The 26,162-nt window shown below is 53.4% G+C and overlaps 1 protein-coding gene and 1 pseudogene across 1 annotated transcript in view; one reads left to right on the forward strand and one right to left on the reverse strand.

Moving 5' to 3' along the window:
- Positions 1 to 343: 343 nt before the first annotated feature.
- On the reverse strand, positions 344 to 1,042 carry LOC116567937 (annotated as a pseudogene).
- Positions 1,043 to 2,506: 1,464 nt separating this feature from the next.
- SLC9A1 (solute carrier family 9 member A1) overlaps positions 2,507 to 26,162 on the forward strand; it is a 48,929-nt gene continuing 25,273 nt past the window's right edge. The window contains exon 1 of the mRNA XM_032301619.1: positions 2,507 to 3,706. Within this exon, the coding sequence (XP_032157510.1) occupies positions 3,352 to 3,706 (355 nt within the window). The 5' untranslated portion in view covers positions 2,507 to 3,351. The remainder of the gene's footprint in view (positions 3,707 to 26,162) is intronic.

A 26,162-nucleotide genomic window follows, 5' to 3' on the forward strand; every position in this document is an offset into this window, starting at 1 on the left:
TATTAGCATGGAAGCAAGACCCTCTACCAACAAAAAGAATATAACTTGCTGAAAACTCAGATCATGGTTAGCATTTTTAGCCATAAAGGTTTTTTCCTACAGGGGAGGGTGGAGTTGTCTGTCAAGTGATCCTCTTAAAAAAAAATATGTTATTAAACTTACTTAAAAAAAAAAAAAACCATGACGTTTGCTGCATTGATTGACTCTTCCTTTCATGATGATTTCTCTGGAACCAACTTGGGGCTCAGACTCACAACCCTGAGATCAAGAGTCACATGTTTTACTGATTGAGCCAGCCAAGTGCCCCAAATGATCCTTTATTAAAATATTTTCCTCTGTAGTCTTAACTAGCTCGGCATTCCACTGTACCTCTATTGATGTCATCTATGATGTCATGAGGGTGGTGGCCATGAACATTGCAACCCACAGACTGGGCTGTCCCAGGATTCTTTAATGGTTCTGGAGAGCTCTGTGGCTAAAGATCCATGCAGCACCTGTTGAGCAATTTTGACAATCTCATCAAAAGTGATATTTCCAGGGGCGCCTGAATGGCTCAGTGGGTTGAGCCTCTGCCTTCGGCTCGGGTCATGATCTCAGGGTCCTGGGATGGAGTCCCACATTGGGCTCTCTGCTCAGCGGGGAGCCTGCTTTCCTCTCTCTCTCTGCCTGCCTCTCTGCCTACTTGTGATCTCTCTCTGTCATATAAATAAAATCTTTATCTTTTAAAAAAAAGTGATATTTCCATTGTGCTTAATGTTTTTCTTCTTTCTGTCTCTTGACAGTTCCTTGAGGGCTTTGATAATTAGGGCCAAGAGTGAAAGTATCTTTTCAGTCTGGGTCTGTCTGTTCTGAGTGGTCAGTATCCCTGTAATCCTCAGACCTTTCCAGTCACAGGTTGCCTTGGTGATGTCATCAGCAACATTTTCTGGATCTAGACCCGGGGAAGACGGATCAGGGCCAGGACAGATGTGGCATTGATTTTCCCAGCAGTGTACCTCAGGTATACAACTTTGATCTCATTGGGGTCAAAGTGACATGGCATTGGTGGTGGTGGGGGGTTGGTGTCAGATTTGGGACCATGGAAGACAACTGCACCTTCATCTCCTCTAAGCTGAAAGCCAAAAAAGCCATAAAGTATTTTTTTAAATTAAGAATTATTTATTTATTTGAGAGAGCATATGCACAAGCAGGGGGAAGAGAAGAGGGAGGGGGAGAGAGACAGAAGCAGACTCCCTGTTCTGGGACCATGGAGCCCAACACGGGCTTAATCTCACAACCCTGAGATCATGACCTAAGTGAAATCAATCAGATGCTTAACTGACTGAGCCAACCAGGCATCCCCACAAAGTGTTTTTTAATAAAGGTATGCACAGGGGGGCCTGGCTGATTCAGTTGGTAGAGCATGTGACTCTTGATCTCAGGGTTGTGAGTTCAAGCCTGGGCATAGAGCCTATGCCTGGGCATAGAGCTTACTTAAAAAAAAAAAAAAAAAAAAAAAGGTATGGACAGTGTTTTGTTTTGTTTTTATTGAACAATTTTTTTTAGACATCATGCTATTGCACACTTAACAGACTACACTCTAGTATAAACATCACTTTTACATGCACTGGGAAATAAAAAAATTGATCTGATTTGGTTTATTGTGATTTTGCAGTGGTCTAGAACTAAATCTGCAGTATCTCTCAGGTATGTCTATATTAATGACCCTACTCGCTTTCTCTCTTTTTTTTTTTTAATAAAAACTTTTGTTTATTTGACAGAGACATAGCAAGAGAGGGAACACAAGCAGGGGGAGTGGGAAAGGGAGAGGCTGAACGGGGGGCCTGATGTGGGGCTCGATCCCAGGACCCTGAGATCATGACCTGAGCGGAAGGCAGAGGCTTTAACTCATTGAGCCACCCAGACGCCCCTGTCTTGTTCTTTAAACCACCCAGTTTGTGGTATTTTGTTACGGCAGCTCTAGCAAACTAATATAACTATACACTAGTTAAGGAATTCTCCTATTTTCTTATCTGCAAAACTGGAACCATAATAATGGTTTTATTGGCCAGGCTCTATTCTAAACCCTTTAGGTAGATTATCTCATTTGGTCATCATAGCATCGCTCCGAAATAGGCACATCTACTATGTCCCCTGTTCAGATAAGAAAACTAGGGAACAGAGAAGTTAAGTAACTCGTTCAAGGTCATATAGTAACTAAATACATAAGATAAAATACATCCTTTGAGAGCTCTTCATGAGACTGCTGGTGTCTAGTGAAAGCGCTTTGTAAATAGTAAAGCATTCCACCCGTGTTAGTTAGAATCTCAGGGGATTCAATCCTCCTCCCCGCCCCCCGCCCCGCCTTTTTTTTTTTTTTTTTTTTTTGTTAACTTCTGACTCGTCCTCTTCCTACCGGTAGTTCCTTCCCTTGGCGACAGTGGTCGCTGCGGTGCGCGGGCGCTGACAGGTCCCTCTAGCCCGCTGCGCTGGCTGCTCGCTGGTGTCTATAAATAGCAGTGCCGGGCTCAGCCGGGCATCAGTCCGCCGCTGCCGCCGGGTTAGGGGCTGGGGCTGGGGCTGCAATTGTCGCTGGAGCTGGACGCGGCGGAGCTGAAGCTGGGCCGGGGCGGAGTGCAGCGCCGCGCCGGGGCCGCAAGGAGGGGTGTGTTGCTGCCGGCCCACCGCGAGCCGCCCCCAGCCCGCGCCGAAGCACCCTCCCGCCAGGCCGCCTACCTCCGCCTTCCGCCTCCCTCCATTTCCCCGGAATTTAAGCCCGGCGCGCCTGCACCCCGGCCCTTCTCTGGGTGGGGAAACTCCCGGCCCCTTTCCGGCTTCACTCCTTCCTCGCAGGCTGGGCTCCCAGCCCCCTCTCTTCTTTTCCTGGACTGGCTCCCACCCCCCACCCCTCCTTTGGTCCCCTTCCCTTAGGTCAGGCTCCCTGCCGCTTCTCTTAGCTGAGTCCTGGCTCGTCAGTCACTTTCCTCAGCCAAGGGTCCCAGCTTTCCCCTTTCCTTTTCTTTGCCTGGGGTCCAACCTCTTCTGTCCCTTCCTCTGTCCCTAGGGTGCAATCCCTCTCTCCCCCCCTCACCCCCCACGCATCCCCCCCAGGCCTGGAGTTCCAGACCTATTGGACTCCTGTGGTCTTTTCTGGGTCCTTGGCCCCTTTCCCCAGTTTGGAGTTCTCCATTGCAAACCCAGCCTCCTTCTACCCCCCAGAGATCTGCTTCCACGTAAATACCTCTCTAAAACATGAACTTTTCCTAGGGACGGCCCTAGTCTGTCTTCCACCTGCTGACCCCTTGCTACCTATGTCCCACGTCTTACTCTCACTTTGCTAAGGGTCAAGGCCTGCTGAACCAAGGGATCAGCATGATGCTTCTGTGGTCTGGCATCTGCGGCCGCGCTCCCCCGCGAATCTTCCCTTCGTTGCTGGTTGTGGTAGCTTTGGTGGGGCTGCTGCCTGTTCTCAGGAGCCATGGCCTCCAGCCCAGCCCTACGGCCAGCACCATCCGAGGCTCAGAGCCCCCACGGGAACGCTCTATTGGGGATGTCACCACCGCCCCACCGGAGATCGCCCCCGAGAGCCGCCCTGTTAACCATTCCGTCACTGAACACGGCATGAAGACTCGAAAGGCCTTTCCGGTCCTGGGCATCGACTACACACATGTGCGCACACCCTTTGAGATCTCACTCTGGATCCTGCTGGCCTGCCTCATGAAGATAGGTAAGTCCACTTACCTGGACACTTCTGTGGCCCAAACTGGTGAGCTTCTTGCCCCATCCTTACCACTTGAGACTACCCGGGAATAAAGAGGTGGACCACTCCAGTAAAGTAGGCAGCCTCTGTCCTGCCATCTTGGTCTTTCTCAAACTTGGGCTCTGTGGTCTCAGGGCTCCCAAGATTGGAGCCAGCTTATGTGCAAGGGGGAAAGCAGGATTAGAGCATGGGATGCTTCTTATACGAGGTACGTCCGGCAAGGGTTCCAGGCCTGCAGGTCTCCTCTGGCTGGGCCAGACCCCAAGGGGAGCCAGACGAGTGTCTTCCAGCAAGTGGCACAGTCGACTCTGTCAACAGCAGCCGCGGCAATTACATGCTTCATGGGAGGGCATTCCAGAATGGAGTGTTTATCTACTTGGCCTGTCTGAGGAGTTTAAGTATAGTAGGGGACCTGTGTGCTGGACCTGCGGGATCCCCACAGTATCACCTTCCTTTATTCCCAGAATGTTATCTGTCAGCTTTGCCTGCCCAGGCTGGCCGGGAGCCCCTGAGTCAGTTTCCTGCCCAGGAATGCCATCTTTACACAGTGTATGGGACTGGGGCCCTGGAAGTTTCTGAAGTCTGTTTTGGAGGTGGGGGGGGAGTGGAGGAGGTTGAAGCTTGGTCTGGTCCCCCCAATCACCTGCACATTGGCACCTCGCTGTGTCTCAAGGTGCTGCATGGGCTGGCCAGTCACGTTGTCTGGCTACTCAACCAAGTGGGAGAGGGACAGGTGATGGGCTCAGGATATTCTGGTCCAAAGAGACTTTGAAATGTTCTTGTGGGGAGAAGGAACCAGAAAAGTTGTTCCCTCCCCTCCCTGGTCTTCCTCCCTGCTAGGCATGGACACTCTGTTCTGCTGGGTGATTGATGGAGTTCCCCGGAGCCTGCATAGCCCAGAAGTCCCTGGAAGTGTGTCTGGGGCGGCTTTGAAAGCTGCCTTAGCTTTGTTAGCCTCCTATCTGTGGAAGACATGAGGATCTGGGATTCTGCTGGTTTGGGTTTGGGGAGTTTGTGACTCTTGGTAGGAAGCCTTGCAGCTTTCCCAAGGACATGCAGGAGCTGAGTGGTGATGCTAGGCTGGTGTGAGGCAGGCTCTGGGACATGCCGCAGCAGGACACTCTGTTTTGACAGAGCCAGTTGCTGGCATGGAGCTTTGGTGCTGTGACAGTAGGAGGGCTTGTGCATGGAGCTGGACCACCAGCTCCACGTACCTGTATCCTGATGGCAGCCAGCTTCCTGGTAAAAATCAAGGACTGGGCAAGGGGAGCTATGTGTACTGATTCGGACAGCAACATGACCTTGAACCAGCTGGGGCCTTTTTCTGCAGGTCTTGCCCAGCTGTGAGACTGGCAAGAATCTCTAAATTTGACCATTACCAATTGAATCATGAAAACTGTGTCTTGTTGTTGTTGTTGTTGTTGTTGTTGTTGTTTTTTGTAAGAAACTAGTGACCGTGATGTGTCATTTGCCTATATGAGACCTGGAAGAGACCTCACGGTCACTGTCTAGAAATTGTCCTTCTCTCTGCAACTCCCTCACCTTCCAGCAACACCCGGCATTGTGTTAGGGCGCTGGGGGGCTGGTACACACACAACAAGTCTCAGTGTCTTCTCTTGGTGTGACCACAGAGATCCTACTCCAGGGAGGAAGGAGTTTGTCCCTGAAGGCCTGATATCTGTGTCTAATGGGGTCAGGCTTGGCCTGCTTTGTCCCCATCAGAACCCGTACCAGGGACCCTGAGCAGCTGGAGAACAGAGAGGGTGGCATGGCCAGGCCATCAGTCTAGAAGTTAGGAAACTTGGCTTCTCATGCCATCTCCCTCTGTGACCTTGGCCCAGTCACGCCTCCCCACCTGTCAGCTGATCTTTGGCCCCTTCCAGGTCTGACATTTCTGCCATTCATTCCACTGACTCGGGTATCCCTGGCAAGTCACTCAGCCTTGGGCCTCAGTTTTCCCATTCTAAAATGAGGAGACTGGATATGATGTCTGAGAACGTTTGCAGTTCCAAAAGCTGGTGTCTCTGGCTTGGAAGGGCATTCGGAAAACAGAGGAGCCCTAGCATCTGGCTCTTCTGGGGAAGAGAATTACGACCAAAAGATCCCAAGGTCCCTGTTCGGGTGGCAAAAGTGAACGACCATTTCTTCCTTTCCCTTTGCAGTGGAGAACTGAGGTTAGATGCAGGCACCTCTGCTCTGCCACTGAGCCTTTCTGAGCCTCTGCTTCCTCAGGTATAAAATGGGGGGAATAATAGTACTTAGAGTGCTGCCGATGTGACAGTGACCCCAGTTAACACATATGAAGCTGCCTTTATACCTACTGGAAGTACTCAGTGAGTGACAGCTGCCCCTGTTGGGACTTATTTTATTTTGTTTATTAGAGAGCCCGTGCACGCATGTAGGCTCCCCACTGAGCAGGGAGCCTGATGCAGGGCTCATCCCAGCACCCTGCGATAATGACCTGAGCCGAAGGCTGAAGCTTAACCGACTGAGCCACCCCGGTGTCCACACCTGTTGGGATTTGAAGCACCAAAGGCAAATGCATCTCTATCTCAGCCTCCCAACATACAGTCTTTGTGTGAAGCTGGAAGATTACAAATCTCTCAACCCTAGGCTGCCACAGGGCGTCCTTCCTTAAGGTTTAGGTGTGTTGGGTGTGTCCTACCAATTTTGTTCTTTCACTTTAGCTGCCTCCAGGGCAGGTTCTAGAGGGGGAGGGGAGAGAGCACCAACTGACTTCGGGGACAGGTCTTGGGGCTGAGGCCATGCTCCCTGTGCACGCTCAGATATCCAGGAATCTAGGAGTTCATTCTGGGGTCTTGCCTACTCCCTCAGCGCCTCTGTGTGGGTAGGAACCGAGTCGGAGCCCTCATTCTGTCATGTCTGGCAGCTGCTTGCCTTGCAAGGTGCCCCTCCGTTAAGAATAGAAAGTGCTGTGTGCAGTTCGCCTTCCTGTCCTCATCAGTGAGCGGAGCCTTAGGTTGGCCCCGTCAGAGATGGCTGTGGGAGGCTGAAGTTCTAGAGGAATGCTTCTGGGTTCTCTGCTGACTGGCTCCATGGGTGACATGAGGCCCTGCTCTGGTCCTTTTTGCTTGCTCTGATGGTCAGGGATTCTTGCCTTGTCTTTGACAGGGAGGGGCTGGTGGGAGGAGGGGGGTTTAGACTGTTGGGAGACCTGTGAGCATGACCCCAAACCTTAGGTTAGGTTTGCTTCCCCACCCCCCCACCTTGTGATTTGGGCCCTGCATGAATTCCGCTTTGTCTCCAGTTCACCCAGCTGCCACTCTAGTGCTTGTTCCAAGGGAGAGCCCAGCTGTAACCTGGCCTGCCACTGGTACCCCCTATGTTTGTTTGCCCATATCCCTGATCTGGAACTCCTGGCAGAGGCTCGAGAGCCCATAAAGCAGGTATTCTTCTTGTCTCCTGACCAGAGACAAAAAAGCCTTCCTTTGTCTCTTCATGTCTTATAGCTTTTGTTTTGTTTTGTTTTGTTTTGGTCTTTGCAAGGCATATCCTGTCATTTCCTCCTTAAACAGGTCTGTAAGTAGGGGAGGTGGGGGTGGGGGTCACTGCCTCCCACTTCACATGCATGGCTATCAGCCCCAGCAACTGGCTTCCTGTAAAATAAGACAAGAACTCACCTCTCCCACTTCTAAGAAGGAGAGAGGAACAACTTTAAAGGTCATGTTGAAATTGTCTCAAGAAGCCCAGACGGCCTTCTCTAAAAAGAAAGGGGCGACTTTTTCCTCTTTGGGCAGAGAGCTGACTGCAGGACGATGGGAGGAGAGGGTCAGCCAGGGGCTGGGAGGAGGCCTTCAGGTAGGACATGTGTCTCCAGAAGCATCCGGGCTCTTGGAGGGCTCCTGACTGGTCACGTTGCAGTCACGTTGGACTTCATTCCGCAGAGCTCCCACGAGGCATGCCTCTCTTCTCATTCCCACCCAGCTCCTCCAGCTCTGGGAAAGCAAAGACATGGTCAGAACTCCTGGGCTTCTGCCCCTGCCCCACAGTACCAGTGTCCGTGCCAGGTGCCTTGTTTCTCTGGACCCGATTTGCCTCATTGGTAGTGATGATGCCATCTCTACCTTCCTTCTAAGACGGGTGTAGAGGACACCCTTGGGAGTGCCCAGCACTGTGCCCCGCTGTTCAGGCCGCTTCTAGGGCCTGTTCAGACTCCACCCCTCTGGGCGGTCTTCCCAGCCCACTCCAGCCCACAGCAGTTGCTCTCGCTTCTCCCCCTGAACCCGTTTCCCTTATTGTTTATCCACAATTTTGGCACGAGGCCTAGCCTGCCCTGTGACATCTCTTCTGTTGGGTGTGTTTGTGTTTTAATCAGAATTACCATTTATTGAGTATCTACAGAGTAGTGTCAGGCACTTTATAAAAGTGATCTCATTTAATTCCTACTAAAATCATATGAAATAAAAGGCTATCTCTGTTTTTCAGATGAGGAAACAGCTCATAGAGGTTATCCTCCATGATGCTGAACTGCTGTTTCTTTTCTGTTTGAGTCTTGGCATAACCTCCTAGAGGAGTGCGCCTGTCTCTCCGGCCCCTCACAGACCCGGGGCAGAGGCATACATGGCCTTCCGCGGAGTTGGAGCCCAGCCTCCTGCGCTTGGACTCCCTCTTGGGATGCGGCGGATGTCAATGGTGGGAGCCCTCTCTCTGTCCTGAGAAAGGGGTTCAGTGCCTAGCTTTGGGCCTATCCCCTGTCTGCATGAGTTGCATAGATAAAGGCTGGGCCTGTGCCTGGTCCTCTGGTAGTGACCTCCCTGTCCTCTCTTGGGAGGTGCCCTCTTTGTGGTCTGACTAGAGCTCATTTCTTCCCACCTTGGGCAGGGGAGTGCCAGTGAAAGAGCCAGGAGGGGCTCTTCTGCCTCTTGGCAGAGAGGGTGCTCAGGGCTCAGCAGGATCCCCTGAGAGGCAACCTCTGTGTTGGGAGCAGATGGCACAAATTTCTTTAGCCCTAGAAGGCAGGCAGAATCTAGTAGTAACTATCATTACTACTGTAACTGGTTTCCAAAGCACTTACGTATGTAGTAGTTAATTCTGATTGTCTCAGTGGGTTAGCAGGTGGTTGATGTGCCCATTGTACATCTAAAGAACCCAAGGTCACGTAGCAAGTAAGTGCCAAAGGACGCAATTCTGGACTTCTAACCCAGGACCCCATCCTCTTTCCTTCCTGGCTGACATGCTATGTCCTTATAAAGATCAAGGGAGACCAAGAGATCCAAAGGGGTTTTGACGAGAGTAAGTGACTAGGCACATCCACATTGGTAACTGGAGTGGTTGTCAGAAGGGACACCAGCTCCCCCAGTAGGAGGGAGAGCTGAAGGAGCAGGGCAGTCTGGGGTGGTCTGGAGCCCAGGCCAGATCAGCAACTAGAGCTAACGAAGAGTGTGAGGGGCCTGTCATTCTCAGGGCCTGTCATTCGCTCAATGGAACAGCAAACCTTTGCAATAGAGGGCTTTTCCTTTTCCTTAAAGTGTTGTAGGCCCTCCCGGAGAAGAAAGGAGAGGCAGAGAAGTGAACTACAACCAAAAACATGCTGAATGGGTAGGAATGAGGAAGTCAAGAAACTTGAGATCTGGTCTTAGTTCTTTGCTGAGCTGTGTGCCCTTAGGAAAGGCACAACCTCTCTGAGCTCCTGTTAGGGATTACCTGTAGTAGTTTTGTCAAATTTTGCAAATTACCTTAGCTGCTGCTTATTGAGCTCCTATTTCAGAAGCTTTGTCGGGTACTTGCACAGCTAGATTGGGATTTAAGCCCAGATATTTCCGACTCCAGAGCCTATGTTCCTCATTATGCCCCGGCTCCCTTTCAATTCAGAAGTTTTATTTTTCCCATAATCATTTTGAACAAGAAAGTTTTACAGTTTTACTATTTCAAGTCTTAATGGCTCTGTGTGGATCATTTCTTGGGTTTAGGAAAAAACTGTGACCTCCCCTCCCCACAAGTTCCACTGTGAATTAAATCGTCCTTCTCTGAGGGGTTGGCATTGAGAAACACAGGAGAGGCCGGGAACTGGAGTGGAGGGGCCCCAGACTCCCTTTGGGAATGCCAGCCTGGACGGAGCTGGCTGGCCTGCCTCCTTCCGCCCTCTCCTCCCCTGCCCCCTTTCTTTCTTTCCGTGGTGGGGAAAGAAGGCTCACTCAGCAAACCCAGGACCTGGATTATTCCTGAGTCATCCATCGCCTGTGTGGGCCTCATTTTGCAGCATTCACACCCCCTGCAAACATCTGAGTCAGACATGTCTCCCCAAGGTTGTCTGCACACACCGCCCTGAGCCAGACCATGTCTTTAGATGCCGATAAACATCAACTCATACTTTTAGGCAGCCCGTGATTATGTGTGGGTATTTTTAATCTTATAGGCTAATCTAATTTTAACTGAACTAAGTTTTGAGTCGGGCCCAGAGCAGTGGGCTCTCTCCCTTCTTTGGGATCCTGCTGACTTCATTTTCTTCCCCCAAAGCTCGTCTAACTTATGGGGCCAGTTCGGGGGTCTGTTAGGGCAGACCTGACCCCTGACTTCTGATACTGACTTGCTGAGAATTTGGAGTTCCCCACATCACCCCCAGCAAGTTCTTTTCTGAAAAGATACGTCCTTAAGCAGCTTGGAGCAAGGTTCAGGATGAGAAATCCTGTTCCTCCCCAGGCCCCCTTTCCAGTCCCTTGGGGGGACACTTAATTCAGTCTGGCCCTTCCTCAGTACTCAGACTGTTGGTGACCAGGCCACCGCAGGCAGAGAGGTGACATCACAGCTGTGTGTCCACAATCTCACCAAAATGAATAGCTAACAACATTTAACACACTCGCCGTGTGGCAGGCAGAGCTTACAAGCGCTGTCTTTGTATTGGTCAGCCAGGACCTAGAGCAGCTAATTAATTTGTCTCATCAAGCTGGGATCCAAGAGGCAAGTCAGTCGAAATCAGCCACCAGGCATTTAGCTTGTGGCCCATCAGGGAACCAAGAAGAGTGAAACCCCCAGCCCTGCTGGTTAGGAGCTTTGAGTGTGCTTAGGAGAAGATGGTGTGTTTCACACAGAGGGGATGGGCAGACTCCCGGCAGGCAGAGTTCAGGGAACGGCGGTCCCTGAGGGCAGGGGTGAGTAGGGGAGGCTTCTCAGGGGAAGTGGAACTTGAGCCAGTCTTGAAGGATGGCGAGGAATGAGATAACCATGCAGGACCAAGAGAGTTATTCTTAGCACACAATTCCCACAAGCATGTCAGCCCTTGAGGACAGGGCCTTTGTTTGCTTCCTTCTGTGTGCCTGGCGCAGAGTTAAGAGCTGAGTATCCGGGGATTGAAGGAGTGCGGGACTGCCTTCCATGTGGAGATGGGGTCCATGTGAAGCATGGGGCAGACAGGAAACGAGTTTGACGGCTCCGAGAGGAAGGAGAGCAAGGGTTGGAGAGGCTAGTCACCAGACTGGAGGCCAGGCCAGGAGTTTAGCTGAGCTCCAAAAGTCACACTCAGAGTGCTTGGATCAGCCCGTGTATGAGCCGTGCTGCCAAGGCCACCTCCCTCTCTGGCCACCTCCCTGGGCTTGGCTCTAATGGAGGGTCTCTAAGGGCATCCTCTCTGGGCTGGGTGGGGTCTCCCTGGGAAAGTCTGGGTCTGTTTGGTCTGCCCCCAATTTGTGTAAGTAAAAGCAAGATACCAGAGCTTCCTCTGGGAGCTGCCAAGAGCCCTAATTGAATTAAACTTTCCCCGGGAAGATTCTTCAAGCCATCACTGCACCGTGACTGTGAATGAATGAGACCAGTGGCCATAAACCACACCGAGAAGGCAATCTCACTAATTTATGGTTGTGCCCGGACAGGTTGACGTGTGGCTTCTCTTTGTTTTTATGTGTGTTGGGAGTGGGCCGGGGCCAGAATCTCCTTTCTGTGGCAGATTTATTTTGAAAATATGAATAAATAAAACGTGTTTCTGGTCCAAACGAAACAAAAAGAAATAAAACAGTACAGAAGGGTATTAAGGTAAAAAGTAAAAGTTCCCCTCCTCACTTCTCTGATAACCCAGCTGGTCATAACTCCCCAAAGTTAATGCTCTCAGTGCTGCTTTTCATAAATTCTCTCTGTGTATATGAGCGTGGGAGTAGGAGGAAAGATTTGGTTTTCATAAAACCATTTGTGTAAAGGAAAAGAGATCTAGGCTGGGACCTGAGTCCTAGTCCAAGCTCTGCCTCTTTCTTGCATATCGACCTAGAGTAAGTCATTTTGCCTCTCTGGGCCTTAATTTTCCTATCTGTCGATTTCAGTTGTTGAAGGGCCTCTCTGGGACTTTCCAGCAGGAAAGGCAGTCATCCCAGAGGAGCCCCTACTCTGCTGAGGCCCAGGGCCGACTGAGACCCTTTGGTAGGTGGGCCACTCCTGTTGTTAGCCCTGGCTTCAGAGCACAGAATTCTCAAACACAGGATCATGGTCCGCTCCAGCTCAGGGTTATGGGATTAAACGAACAGGTTCGCAGAGAGCCAGCTCTGTCGCGGCGGAAGGGAAGTAAGACAACGGACAGAAAGGAGGAAGCACAGGTGGGAAAGTGTGTGGCTTGAGCTGGGATGATGGGCTTTGGATTGGAGCAGGAGAGATGAGGGAAGGTTTCCTAAAGGAGTAGTCCTGAGGAGTGGGCCAGGTGGAGAAGAGGAAGATTGTCTGATAAGACTTTTTTTTTTTAAGAGTTTATTTATTTATTTGTCAGAGAGAGAGAAAGGGAGAGAGGGAGAGAACACACAAGCAGGGAGAGGCAGGCAGAGGGAGAAGCAGGCTCCTTGCTGAGGAAGGATATCGATGTGGGATTCAATCCCAGAACCTTGGGATCCACGACCTGGGACAGAGGCAGATGCTTAATGGACTAAGCCGCCCACCAGTAAGGCTTGCTTTTGGAAGGGAATCGGGCTTGGGTGGGAGACGGGACTGGATGACCTGCTTTTCTTTTAGGATCTAGGTTTCTAAGAATCTTTTTTTTCTTTTTTTTTTTTAAGTGAGCTCTACACCCAGTGTGGGGCTCGAGCTCACAACAAGAGTCGCAGGCTTCACCGGCTGAGCCCGCTAGGTGTCCCTCAGGGTCTTTCTGAATCCATGGTGGAGTTCAGGGGTCTTGCGGACCCCCCAAAATAGTCTGCAGACATTGTATGTGTGTGTTTTTATCAGAGAGAACAGTGCTAGCCACAGATTTTCTGAGGGGTCTGTGGCCCCAAAGAGTTGAAGAGCTTTGGCACTTCGTGCTATGAAAATCTGAAGGAAGGTAAAAGACTCCCCTTGGGTGAAGTGTAATACTGAAACCTGGGATGAGTGTCGGAACTCATCCTGGGTGAGAAAAACGAACCCTGTCAGAATGAGTAAGCTGTGTCCTGGGAAAAGGAAAAGGAGATTGACCCTGTAGAGTAGAGAAAAGCTTTTCTGGATTGGGAATCAAAGTAGACGCAGCCCACTCCTCCTGCCGTGCCCTCCTTTCAGGCAGGGAAGGTGCTGGACTCCTTCTGCCCCAGCAGGGTCTGCTGGGTTTCTGTGGTGAGTCCACACCCCAGAAGGTAATTCAGGCCTCTCCCCGTTTTTCCTAAAGTGGATAGGGCCCGGCCACACCTCTGAGTCTCTGCTACGGGAAGCAGCTATCTGAGGCAGCAGAAACAAGGGATTGCCTCTGGAGGGGACAGGCTTTGAGGGCACAGTGCTGGGCAGCCCTGATTGGCCTCTGCTGTTCTCTGGACTGAGGATGCTTTGCTCTCCCCCTGTTTCTGGGTGTGAGAGTAGAGAATATTTTTCTACCTGCAGAATACTAGTGGTAGAAAGAACCTTATGGTAACTTGGGGCCCGAGGCCCCAGAGGGGAGATGGAGATGTTTTGATGCCATCCCCTCATTTCCCAGCTGAGGCCCAGAGTGGATGTCCAGAGTGGATGTCCCCGGAGCCACACGGGAGTTTAGTGGCAGAGGAAGGGGTTCCCTTGCTCTCATAACTAATAACCCAGGGGTCTCTGGGCAGTAGGAGCTGGATCAATAGGAGGGGTTGTGGCCTTTGTCCTGGATGTTGGTTTCTAAGCATTGGTAACTCTGATGGGCCCTTGAAACCTAAGAAGGGCAGCCTCCTGCTGGAGTATCTGTCTGAGAGCTGTTCCTGGCAGGGGAGCCATGTGGCCTTTGGCCGTACAGCCCCTTGCAGGGGAACCAAGTGCAAGGCTTTGGACTCTGTCACAAGCCAGTGTCGAGCCTGGGTGCTGTGCTTTTTATAGCATCTTTGCCATCAAACTAGGCAGGGCATCAAGATCTTATCTGTTGGGTCCTGGGCCAGGGCCTGCGGGAATCTGGATGCTGTACCAAGCAGGCGGGATGCCTGCTTGAGGCGGAGCCAGTTCACCTCACCGAGCACAGCCCGAGACTCCTGTTAAAACTCCTAGGAGGAGGGGGGGCCGGCGGTCCAGCAGGTGGACCAAGCAAAGGTGCACGAGAACCACTTCTTTTGAGGAGCTCAGGGGTGGGTCTGAGGAATGCCAGATGGGCACAGCCCAGTTAGGCAGTAGCAGGTGGGAGTGATTTGAGGTGCAGGTGGATTTCTACGAGGGTTTAGAAGAGGCAGAAAGACCTACCACCTGTGACGGTCGGGGGAGGGGGTTTTGTGGGAGTGACAGAGTGACTGTTGGACTAACCCTTGAAGAATAAGTAGGAATTAGATGAGACACTTGAGTGAAACGGGTCTCACTGGGCACAGCCAGAAGGTTCTACCTGGGGCAGGACCTTTGAATTACAGAGTGTCCCAGAGCAGCTCCCTTTGGAAATGTGGTGGTTAGGAACACAGGCCGGGCCACAGACTTGGGTTCAAATCTCTGCTCTACCACCCTGTGGCACCGTGACTTTGGGCAAGTCACTTTCCCTCTTTTCTTGTCTCAGTTTAATCCCCTGCAACATGGTGTAACACCTGGCAGCGATGTCGGAAGGATTTGGGGAGAGTACCCTCATAAGAGTGTTGTCACAGAATTTGACATGTTCCAGACACATGATAAATGGAGGCACTCAGGAATCCCTCTAGGATCAGGGGGAAGAGAAATACTGGCTTGTTATCTCCGACTCCTGAATCTCCCAGCAACTGAATAATCACTTAGCGAGACTTACTGATGCCCTGCTGTGTGTCCAGCTCTGCGCTCAGCACAGGGGTGAGACGGCTCTGGGTAAATAATATTTATCCTTTTTTAATGAGTACACTCCTAAGGTGCTAGAGCACTTTCCAGCATGCGTCAGGAAACCTTCTGGGGAGTTGCTGTTCTCCTTTTTACGGGTGCGGAAACTGAGGTCCCCAGAGGTCGGGCGACTCCGCCTAGGAGCCTAAAGCCCGACTGTGACACAGCTGGAGCCAGACCCAGGGCTTCTCATTCCGAGTCCTGTGCCGTTTCTCCTACATGACAGTCATTTCACCATCTAGCTGTAGTAGCAAGACTTATCACTTGAAACATTTAATGAGCAAAGCACGATTCTGTATGACAACTTGATGTGTAGCTCTAAAAGCACGAAATTTTGCAGAGCAGATGATGGTGTTTAAAATAGGCCCCGCTGTGATACCAGGTGAACTGTGCCAGTATGAAGGACAGAAGGTTCTGCCGCTTTGTAACTCCACCACCCTGGCTGAGCCTCAGTTTCTCCACTGCAGCGGGGAACATGTGTTAAGCTCCAGGTGCATCATAAGCACTCGGAAATGGGAGTTGCCTCTGTGCCTGTAGCCTCAAGGGAAGAGGAAACACAAATGACTGGAAGATGGTTTTAGGCATGAGCGCCAGAGGCCATTGGTGACTGTCACCAAGACCGGCATGGGCGCGCAGATGGGCCCTGCACTGAGTGTTTGAGTGTTGTCCTCAGCTGGGAGGGGGAAACACATCCAACAAATACCGATCTGTGGCTCGTGAGTGCCATTCCGTGAGTGCCATTCCGGAGATGGGAAGACGGATGAAGATAATCCCAGCCTCCCAGGAGAGACTGACACGTAAGGAGGCACGTGTGACACGCTGTGAGAAACCGCCGCAGGGCCCTGCAGGCTATGGGTGCACGGGAGGGGACGGGTGGGGGTGGCTCAGAGAGGGCTTCCCAGTGCTTGCTGCTGAGCCTTGAAGGTTAAGCAGGAGTTGGCTGGCAGGGTGGGTGGAGCTGGAGCAGGGCACAGAGATGGGATTAACGCAGAACCATAGGTAATGCAGAGCCATTGACCTTTGCTTGTGAAACCCACTGGGGCATTTTTCACCACAGCCCCAGACGTAGTCACCTACCTGTGTTGCGGGGCAGAGAAGCCAAGCCTCCCTGCAGGGCTGTGGGCACCAGGTGCTGGGTGTGGCTGGTGTGGCTGGGTGTGGTGGCCACGAGGGAGCTGTGTTGTCCGGGAACTCCCCAGTGCCTGGCCTTGTGCTCAGGGCTCTGCGGGGTACATTGCTGTCCGAGTGTCATGGCTGCCCTCAAGAGTACGAGTCCTGGGGTGTGCCTTTAGCCGGCTTTAGAGCCACCTCAGGGAATAAAAGTGCCCAGCGATTGCTGTGCCACTGCCTCAAAGCCTGGAAGGACTTCAGGGAGAGGAGGGATGTGGCCAGAATGAGGACAGAGCAGAGGCCTTTGTGCAGGTGTCTTCACAAGACCTAGACAAGGGGAGGGTGAATCAGGTGACAGTCGCAGCACCAGCTGAAGCTCTGAGCAGTGGGCGCAAGTGGGTGGGCCGCCAGAGGAGGGGGAGATGAGGGTCTAGCCAGTGTCTGAGTTGGGTGTCAGTGAGAAATAAGTCTGGGTGGGTGGGCTAGGACTCCAGCAGAGAGCTCCTCAAGCTGCTGGAAAGCGTGGCCGCTCAGATCCTAGCCTTGCCCTTCACTCCATTTCCCCGTCTGCTCCCCCTGCTCAAGCCCTGAGGTCTCTAACCAGGTGACTCCAGGGGCCTCCTGGGTGGGCTCCTGGCTGCAACGCCCCTCTACCTGTATTCAGCTCTCCACGAAATAGCCAGCAGGATTGTTCAGAAGTGTAAACCAGAGCTGAGCCTTCCCCTGCTTCAAACCTTTCAAGTGCTTCCTGATAAATTTTGGATGAAATAAAATTCCAGAGAGGTGTGGCTACACCCATCTCGACTTTACTGCCTGCTGTCCCTCCCCTGCCTCGCTCACACCAGCCAGCCTGGGTTTCTCAGGTGCACGGGGCTTGCCAGGCCTGTCCCCCACTCAGGACCCCTGCACTTGCTCTCTCCCTCCTGGAACACTGCCGCAGCCCTGCTCCCTGTCCAAGCCCTGGATCAGAGGTTATCTCTTCAGAGAGGCCTCCCCGGCCACCGAGTCTGATGTGTAGCGCCCCCCTCCTCCCACATCAGACACTCTTCTGGGTGCTGAGGACACAGCCAGGAGCAAGACAAGGAGGCTCCTGGAGTCAGGGGGCTCGCAGGCCAGTGTGGGGTGTTGGGCAGTGGACACAACAGTGTCAGGCAGTGATAAGTATCCTGGAGAAAATAAATATGAGAGAGATGTGCTCCTTTGGATGGTCAGCGTAGGCATCTGTAAGGAGGAGTCTTCTGAGCTGAGCAAATGACAAGAAGGAGCTTGTCTTTCAAAGACTGGGGCCCCTGGGGAGGGCATGTCTGAGGAACCTGGAGTAGGGGGGTGGGGAAGGGAGGTATGGTGTGAGAGTGGAAAGGAGGGCAGGAGTCAGATCTGCTTGGGTTGGCCTTGGGTTGGATTCTAGGTGCTATGTGGTGCCATTGAAGGCTTTTGATTAGGGTGACATGGCCTGACCCGGGGAGGGATGAGCAGAGGAGCCTGGGAGTCAGAGATGGGGAGTTGGCTCTGGCTTGGCACTGGCTTCAGTGAGCTGAGCAGAGCTGGTCCCTGGCCCACAGCCACTCGGCCCAGGTCTGTGAGAGCAACAGGTGCAAAGCTTCCAAGCAGGCACCTGTGGCTGGGCCGGCAGTGGGACGGAAGCTCCAGCCTGGGAGAGCCGTTCCCACGTAGGGGTACCAGGGAGCGGGAGCGGGAGTGGGAGCAGGGCAGGAGGGGATGAGGGCACAGGTGGAAGGGAGGGGCTGAGTGGACGCCAGGCTCTGCTGGGACTCCTGCCTCCCCCTCCCCCTCCCCCTCCCCCGCCCCACCCTAGTGCCTGCGGCAGGCGGTCACCAGACCTGTCTAGTGCACGCCTTGCTGTGGCCAAGTACCAGGGCTCTGACATGCCTGCTGAATCTTGGGCTCCCACGTGACCTCTGGGGGGCTGCCAGGCCTCGAATCAGAGAATCAGACTTTATTATTGGGAAGGATGCTAGGGACCAAGGAAGGGATCCAGGTGGTTAAGATGGAGAAAGAGAAGGGTTTTGGGGATCAAGAGGCTTGGCTCTTACAGCAATGGGGCCTGGCGTGCTGACCTGGGGAGGGTCACCGACAGTGCCATGGAGAGCACTCGGCAGTAAGCCTGGCCAGGGCTTGCTGAGCGGTGATAGAGCTGGCCCAACCCCCTCATTGCACAGAGGAGGAAGCAAAAGACCAGAGAGGAAATGACTTGCCCACAGGCCACATGGCAACAGAGCTGGGGTTGGTTCAGGTCTCCTGAACCCCTAATCCCTTGTGTAATGGTATCAGAGGGTCTCCTTTTCCCCACCGTTCCCTCGGGACCAGCCCTCGTCATTCCCTCTGCAGGTGAGGGCTGCCCATGGGCACCCCGGCTTCCCTTCAGCTGGTCTCTGAGCACCTGCTGTGTGCCAGCACAGCTGTGCTGGCAGGAGCTCCCCACCCCCCCAGCCCCATGGTGCAGACAGTCGTGTGCCGGAGATAGACGTGCGAACAGCCACGGTGCAGGCTGAAGTGGCTCAGGAAGGCGACACAGTGTGGCGTGGGCCCTGGTGGCAGACGGGTCTTGGTTCTGGCACTGCCACTTAAACTGTAGTGGTGACGAGCCCTGAACCTAAATTGGGAAAGATCAGGAAGGCCTGTGACTCAACGTAGAGGAGTGTGGACTCTGTCTTGTAGTGACAGGAGCCAGAGAGGTTTTGTGGTGGAGCCTGATCACGGCTGGCCTGTGTTGAGGGTGCAGGCTCTCCTAGCAGGTGGAAAATGCACTAGATGAAGTTTCTCCCAGTGTTCTTGGCTCTGGGAATTCTCCGCCTCCTCCCTCCATAGATAATTATCCTTCCTAAGAAACTGATCAGATGGGAAACTGCAGGAAATGGTTTGGGACAGGGATTGTGTAGGAGTTGGGGGTGGGGGAATGAAAAGGATGTAGCAGGAGGGGGAACCGAGCCTAGCAGCAGGAGATGGCTGCCTTGGGAGGAGGGAGGGAGCCTGGGCAGACGAGGAATTTAAAGCAGAGTGGGTGGCTCCGGAGAAGCCAAGTTCCTCAAAGTTCCTCTGCTCCCCTGGTGAGGAAGAGGGGGGAGAGACTGACTGGCAGGCCCAGCTCTGCTGCTCAGCGGTCCTTCCACATCAGAAATTCCATCACCGCAGGCTGGGGCTGATGATGGCACGTGGGCACACACCAGGGTACCCCCTCTTGGCATAGAGCACACCTCCTGTCCCCGCTCCAGGCGGGCCCAAAGCTCTAGTGGTGGGCCCGGCCTCTGCTCCCCATGGGCCTTGCTGGTGAAACAGCAGCTCTCAGTGTGCTGAGGCTTCCACGGAGCAAGGCTGCTGTCCACGTGAGCAGGTGACAGAACCACAGCCACCGTGATCGGCAGGAGGAAAAGCAGAGGCAGGGCCTGGATGGGATAGAGGGCATCCTTTGGTACAGTCCGTATAGAGTCAGGAGAGCCTGGGGGCTTAAGGTCGTCATGGTCCAGCAGACCTGGCTTTGAACCCTAGCTGCACCACCTTGCGAGCTCTCGGACGTAGGCTGAGACATGAACATCATTGGTCTGGACGTGATCCTCCCTTGCATGTTTTCTTGAACCCTTTCCCCCTCTAACTGAGGGATAACATGCATAAGTACATACAATAGACCATGCTTATCTTAAAGTGAACAACTCAGTGATTATGTACAAATGTTTGCGATCATGTTAACAAATCGGTCATGATAGAGGATATCTATGTACCCCCACCCAGGATCCCCTCTTGCCCTTCCCGGTCTGTACCCCCGCATGCCTCTGAGGTAACCAGGATTCTGAGATCTGTTGGCATCAGTTGGTTGAATCTGTTTTTAACCTTGGCACAACTGGAGTCAGACCACGGGTACTCTGTTGCGTCTGGCGTCTTTGGCTTGGCTTATCCAGGAGGTTCCTTTCTGTCGTCAGATGCCCAAGAACCTGTTCCTTTTGTCGCTGTGCAGCATTGCCTGGTATGAAGAAGCCACAGCGGCTCCCTCCCCTGCTGGTCGGCATCCGGGTTCGTACCCATTGTTGACAGTTAATGAATGAAGCTGCTCTGGTCATTCTTAGACTCCACAGGGTTTTGTGAAAATTGAATGAAATAATCTGTTACAGTAAAGTGTTTAATACTGAGTTTAGACTTAGAGCAGGTGCTCAAAAAATTTTTCTCCAAGATTTTTTTGTTGTTGTTCATAAAAAGGAAACAAAAATTCCAACACTACCTAAGTGTGTAAAGAAAACATACAAGCCCTATCCCTCATACTCACCAGCTTGTTAGAGCCGATCACCTCACAGTTCAGTGTGTTTGCCTGGACTTTGCTGTTGTGTGAAGTTCTTCTTCTTCTTCTTTTTTTTTTTTTAAGATTTTATTTATTTATTTGACACAGAGAGAGAGAGAGAGATCACAGGTAGGTAGAGCAGCAGGCAGAGAGAGAGGGGTAAGCAGGCTCCCAGCTGAGCAGAGAGCCCAATGTGGGGCTTGATCCCAGGACCCTGGGATCATGACCTGAGCCGAAGGCAGAGGCTTAACCCACTGAGCCACCCAGGTGCCCCTTCTTCTTCTTCTTCTTTTTTTTTTTTTTAAGATTTATTCATTTATTTTTAGAGAGAGTGTGTGTTTATGGTGGGGGCAGGGTGCAGAGGGAAAGAGAAACTTAAGCAGACTCAGAGCTGAGTGTGGAGCCTGATGTGGGGCTTGAGTTCACCACTGTAAATCACGACCTGAGCCAAAACCAAGAATTGGACGCTTGACCAACTGAGCCACCCAGGCGCCCCTGAAGTTCTTTTTAATAAGAATAGTTTCATAGTAGTAATGATGCTATTCCTACTCTTTTGCAATTTACTTTCTTTTATTAAGTCTGACTTTTTAAGAGTCCCCTTATCTGCACTGAAGGAGCAGCTTCAAGAGGAACAGGCTGGGATGAGCTCCTGAAACAGTCCATCGGGGGCCTTCCACTCTGGCCTGGCAGGGCTGCTTTCAGGTTTTCCTGCATGTGGAACCCTGGGTGCAAGTTCCTGGCTCTCTTGTGCCTCTTTGGGTGTGTTCTTGGGCTTCAGTGCGCTGAGCTTTGGTTTTCTCATCTTTAATGCAGGAGAACCCACACCTGCCCAGTACGGATGCTGTGAAGTCCAAATCTAAATGTGATAACGTACAGGAAAGATCAATGTTAGGGTAGAAGATAACCTATAGCAAAGTACAAAGTGGAAAGTACAAGGTGGAAAGTGACGCATGTGTGCTGCTTAGTATGTAAAATCACGGGCTGTCAGAGCTAGGGGTCTCTGAGAGGCGAGCCCAGCCTGCCCTCTTACCTGGGAGGGAACCACAGCCCAGGGAAGGCTGCAGAGCCAGCAGACATCGGCCTCACAGCTTCCAAGCAGCACCAGCCTCCCAGTGGAGGATGTGCCCACCATCCTCTGGTCCTAGAGGGTGGGGAAGCAGGAAGGTAGGGCAGAGGCACGGGGACTTGGGTGGGGAAGGAGATGCTGTCCCCATCTGGGCTACAGCACCTTCTCCATCCTAACTGTGCCCCTAAACCCAGACTACTGTCCATTCCTTGGCCCCACAGATTTCACTTCCTCCCCCTAAAGAGCCAAACCAGCACCCCTGCTCCCTGCCCCCGTCCTGCAGGTAACAGCCCGGAGTGCCGTAGTCTCTGAGGCTTTTTACAGCTTGGTGTTCGGATCTCCTGAGCCTTCACCCCCCACCTCCCAGCTTTTATAAGGATAGAGAGGGCTTCCCCCAGGCCTGTGAGCTGATGGCCTAGACTGAGGTCAGGAATCCGGAAGCAAAACCCTGACCAGCTTGGGCTGGGGCCTGTGCCTCATTCACCCTGTGCCTCCCCAGGTAGAATAGGCACGATAAGATTGGCACAGAACCGGCCCAGGCGGGCTCCAATCTCCCCTGTATTTGGCCAGCGCACTCAGTACCAGGCGCACGGAGGCAGAAGCAGCTCCTTGTGCCTGGGTTCCCCCCTCCTTGGGAGCTGTCGCTCATTACTAAAAGCACCCGTGGTGGCGATATCAGGTTGCTGGGCAGGGCGGCCGGGAGTGCCCTGTTGGTCCAGGGTGGGGTGGGAGACCTCGGGTCCCCTTTCAGGGCGAGGCTGTGCAGTGACGCGTGTTCTAGTGGCAGAGAATGGTGACGTCACAGGAGTCCCACACGAAGACTAGGAGGTCCTGCCCCCTCATGCTGGAGCTCTCACCTTGAGTGGCCCTGCTTTGGGCTCTCTGCCTTCAGCATCTTGGGTGGGTGACCCTGTGTGGCGAGTGGAGTTGTCCTCATTTTATAAATGAGGACCCCAAGGACTGGAGAGGTTAACTGACTCATCCAGGGTCACACACACAAGAAAGTGGTGGAACTGACTGACCTTGAATCCTAGGAACCCAGAGTGAAGGAACCATGAGGTTCCCTGGACCTGTCACCACATGACTGAGCACACCCCAGACCCTGAATGCAGACCTGTGGGGATTGGCACCCAGGGCCAATGTTCTTTCCATTCCGTGGGTAACATCCACAGTTAGGATCGGAGTGACCCCTTTGAACATTCTGAAACAGTCCAGTCAGGGCCTTCGCTTGGAGAGTTGACAACATAGTCATCCAGCTTCTGTTTTCTGTGGCTCCGATGAGGAGCTTGGTTGAGAAGTGCCCCGAGGACAAGCCCCCGGCAGCTCTGGAGTCTGCCTCCTGGTCTTGAACCCTGCTTCGCCCTGCCCCCTGCCAGCGACACGGCCTTGGGCAGGTAGCCTAGCCCCTCTGAGTTGCTGGTTCCTCATTGGTGATGTGAGTGTGCTAGTGCCCCCCTCACCGGATGGCTTCAGGGTTAAGGAATCCTCAGTGAATGCCGTGATCACACATGTCCCCATCTCAGGGAGACACTGAGCTCATCTCATGGCTGAGCTGATTGGAACCAGGCCTCCAGCCTGAGTTCAGGGCCTTCTTGTTGCTTCCTGGTTCCTTCCGCCACAGGCGTCCCCACCTCTGCACCGTGTGCACAATCGCCCAATGGGGCCTGCTCAGCTGGAAGCAGGTGCTGCTGGTGGCTTTCTTCGCTTCTTCCCAGGCGCGGGACTGTGACTTCTGTGGGGCACACTAGCAGCAGGCAGGTAGGCAGGCCGGTAGCCTCTCTTCTTGTCTGGGGCCTCGTCCCATGTGCTTGGCTCATCACAGATGGGCTCCCAGCCTCCAGCTGGGCCCTCACTGCACAGCCCCATGTGGGCTGGACTCTAGAACCTGTGGCCTACGGAAGAGAGCAACGGCAGGAAGCAGTGACAGGTCATTTCCTATTGAGCAGCCTGGCATGAGGGCAGAGCTCAGCTTCTGGGGTCAGGCCATCCTGGGATCAAGTATCTGCTTTGTTGCTTCCTGTCTGGATGCCACGTGGGCAAGTTCTTTAAGCCGTAAGCCTCAGTTTCTCCTCTGGAAAACGGAAATAGTGCCTACCTTATGGTGTTGCTGAGGCCAAACGAGTAAACAGAGGGCTTGGTGACAGTTCTCCCTTCTCCTATTGGCACACAGCTTGTGGCCACGCTGTGTCCCCCAAGGCAGTGCCTGCAGGTGGTATGCAGGGGCTTTGTGGGCGGGCCTCCCTCCCCCAGGGGTACCAGACAGGTCTCCCCGGCAGATCACACACAGAACCAGGCCCTGTTGGTTCTGCTGGGGATCTTAGAGGGACACAAGAGTTTAGAGTGGGTGGGTGTCTCACTTGCAAGGTCACACGGCAAGCAAGTGACATCCTGAAGTGAGCCGGGCCTCCTGTTTCCAGCCCAGCAGGATAGAAAGCCAGGGCTCAGGGCCGGGGGAAGTATACTCAGGGTGAGAGGAAGCATGCTGGGCTGTGGCTCTGGAGTCAGAAAGACCCAACTGCACGGCCTTGGTTAAGTCTCTTCACTGCTTCCTGCCTCAGTTTCCCCAGCTGGAGAAAGATACCGAGGTCGGAGGACCTTTAGGGGTCTCATGCACTGAAGGTGTACGGCTCATCCAGCAAAGTGCTCAGTAAAGGGTACTTGTAAGAAGAAAAGGTGGGAGTAATGAGGGATGCAGTGTCCACGTGAGGACTGGCTTTGGAGTATGAGGCCTCACCTTGCTGTGTGACCTTGGCTGAGGCCCTGTCCTCTCTGGGCTTTATTCTTGCATCTGTGGAATGGAGGGGTTTGACTGGAATGGCCTCAGGAGGCCCTGTCTCCTTGGACCTCCTATGGCTTCTTACTGAGGTTCTTTCTGAACCCTAGGAGAGGCCTGACCTCCCTTTGCTGTTCCCATAGCCCTGGGCCCTCCTGGCACCAGGACCAAGGCCTGCAGCCAGCCGTGTCCTCCTCTTTTCTCTGCAGTGTCCTCTGAAGGGCACCCTCCTCTGAGCATGCTCAGCTCCCCCGTCCACTCAGTACGTCTCCTGGCTCGTAGAGGCCTGAGGTGACAGACTGTCCCAATGGGCAGGGGTAGCCCCTCCAAGCATGCCCTTTCTGTCTCCCTCCTCATGATGCTCAGCCAGCTGGGCTGTTGTCAAAGTGTGTAGGAGACTTTCAGGGCATCCCCAGGAGATGGCTGCCTTGGGCACCTGCTTGGGGGAAGCTCTGGCCTCCCACCTCGCCATCCTGCCCTGGAATCTGGCACACCGAAGTTTTAGGGACCCTGCCTCTGCCCAGCCCGGCTCCATCCACAGCTCCTGTGACCTGTCCTCAGGTACCCTAGAAGGCAGTTTTCACAGATTTCAAAGGGAACAAGAAACAGATTCCATGGGGATCCAGAAGACTTCTGCCTCCTCTCAGCCTCCCTCCATGCTCCCTTTCTGTCTCCCCTCTGCCTGGACCCAGCCTCCCCCTGGCCTCTGCTCAGCCTCACCCCAGCTTCCCCCTCCACCTCGCCTCCTGCCTCCCCTCTCCTCCTTGACCCTTCCCCTCAGCCTCCTTGAGCACCTTTGTCAGCTTCTGCCAGCCAGGCTCGGCCTGGAATGAATGATAACAGGGACAGGATAGTAAGCCCTGTTTCAGAGAGGCTGCCTTGGAGGGTGGCCCCATCTCCTGACTGTGGCTGCTTCCCGGGCATCTGTGCCCTGGTGCCAGCAGGCCCTCTGTGGGCCTGGGGATGCAGGGTACAGAGGTGAGACTGTGCCCTTTGCTGAGCATTTGCTCTAGTGGTTCTTTGCTCCAGACACATAATCTCATTGGATCCTCGGAATGGCCCTTGAGATAGAAATGATTATGAGCCTGCTTTTCAGATGAAGAAACTGAGAGTCACCTGAGACTCAGAGCTTCTGCCAAGGAGGAACTCCGCTCCTAGGTCGCAGAGCCAGGAGACCACCACCGGTTCTCAGGACTGTGCTTTCTCTTAACCACAGGGCTCCCTAATGGCTGAGTTTGGGTTGAAACCTTGGACAGATCTCCAAGGCAACCGGAGCCCTGCTTGCTTTTCCAGAGGTCACCTTTCCCAGCTGTGTCACTGTGGATCTTCCAGCCTGCACGTGGGACGGCCTCCCCTGGCTCAGGCCCCATTGCTCTGCCTCAGACCTCCAGAGCTCCGGCTGGGTCCTCCTCTCAATACAACCTGGCTCCAGTGGAGGGCCCAGCCCCTCTGATGGTGTGATCTTTCCACTGCGCTCCTGCAGAACCCCAGTCAGAGGCAGCCATGCTGAGCTGCAGAGTAGGCCAGCCCTGGAGAGCAGACACGCTCTGCTCCCCGGGAACAGGGGGGCTCCTCGCCGTCCTACCCCTCCATCTAAGACCAGCCTTACTCTTTGCCACGGCCACCTAGCACCATGAACTTTGCTTATCGCCATGCTGGAGGGAAAGGAAATGGGGCTCAGGGCAGTCCTGTGATTTGCCAGAGATCCCAGCGAAGTTCAGGTTCAGAGCTGGGACAGCAGCCAGCTCCTGGGTTGGCAGACCAGAGCTCTTGACACCAGCCCGTGCTTCGGGCTATCTTACTCCTCATGAAGACTGTCCTGGGCCCCGATACTGTGCTTGTTGGCGTAAACGGGGTTGGTGAGTGTGGAGTACTTCGTACAACAACAGAGCTCATTGGTTGGATGTCAGAGCTGGAAAAGCTCTCAACATGCCGCTGAGAATGGGGAAGGCCACGGAAAGGCATGGGCTGGTTCAAAGCACCTAGTAAGGTGGTAGCAGGGTCTCGATTA

The sequence above is a fragment of the Mustela erminea genome, chromosome 10 (assembly GCF_009829155.1).
Source record: "Mustela erminea isolate mMusErm1 chromosome 10, mMusErm1.Pri, whole genome shotgun sequence".
NCBI lineage: Eukaryota > Metazoa > Chordata > Mammalia > Carnivora > Mustelidae > Mustela > Mustela erminea.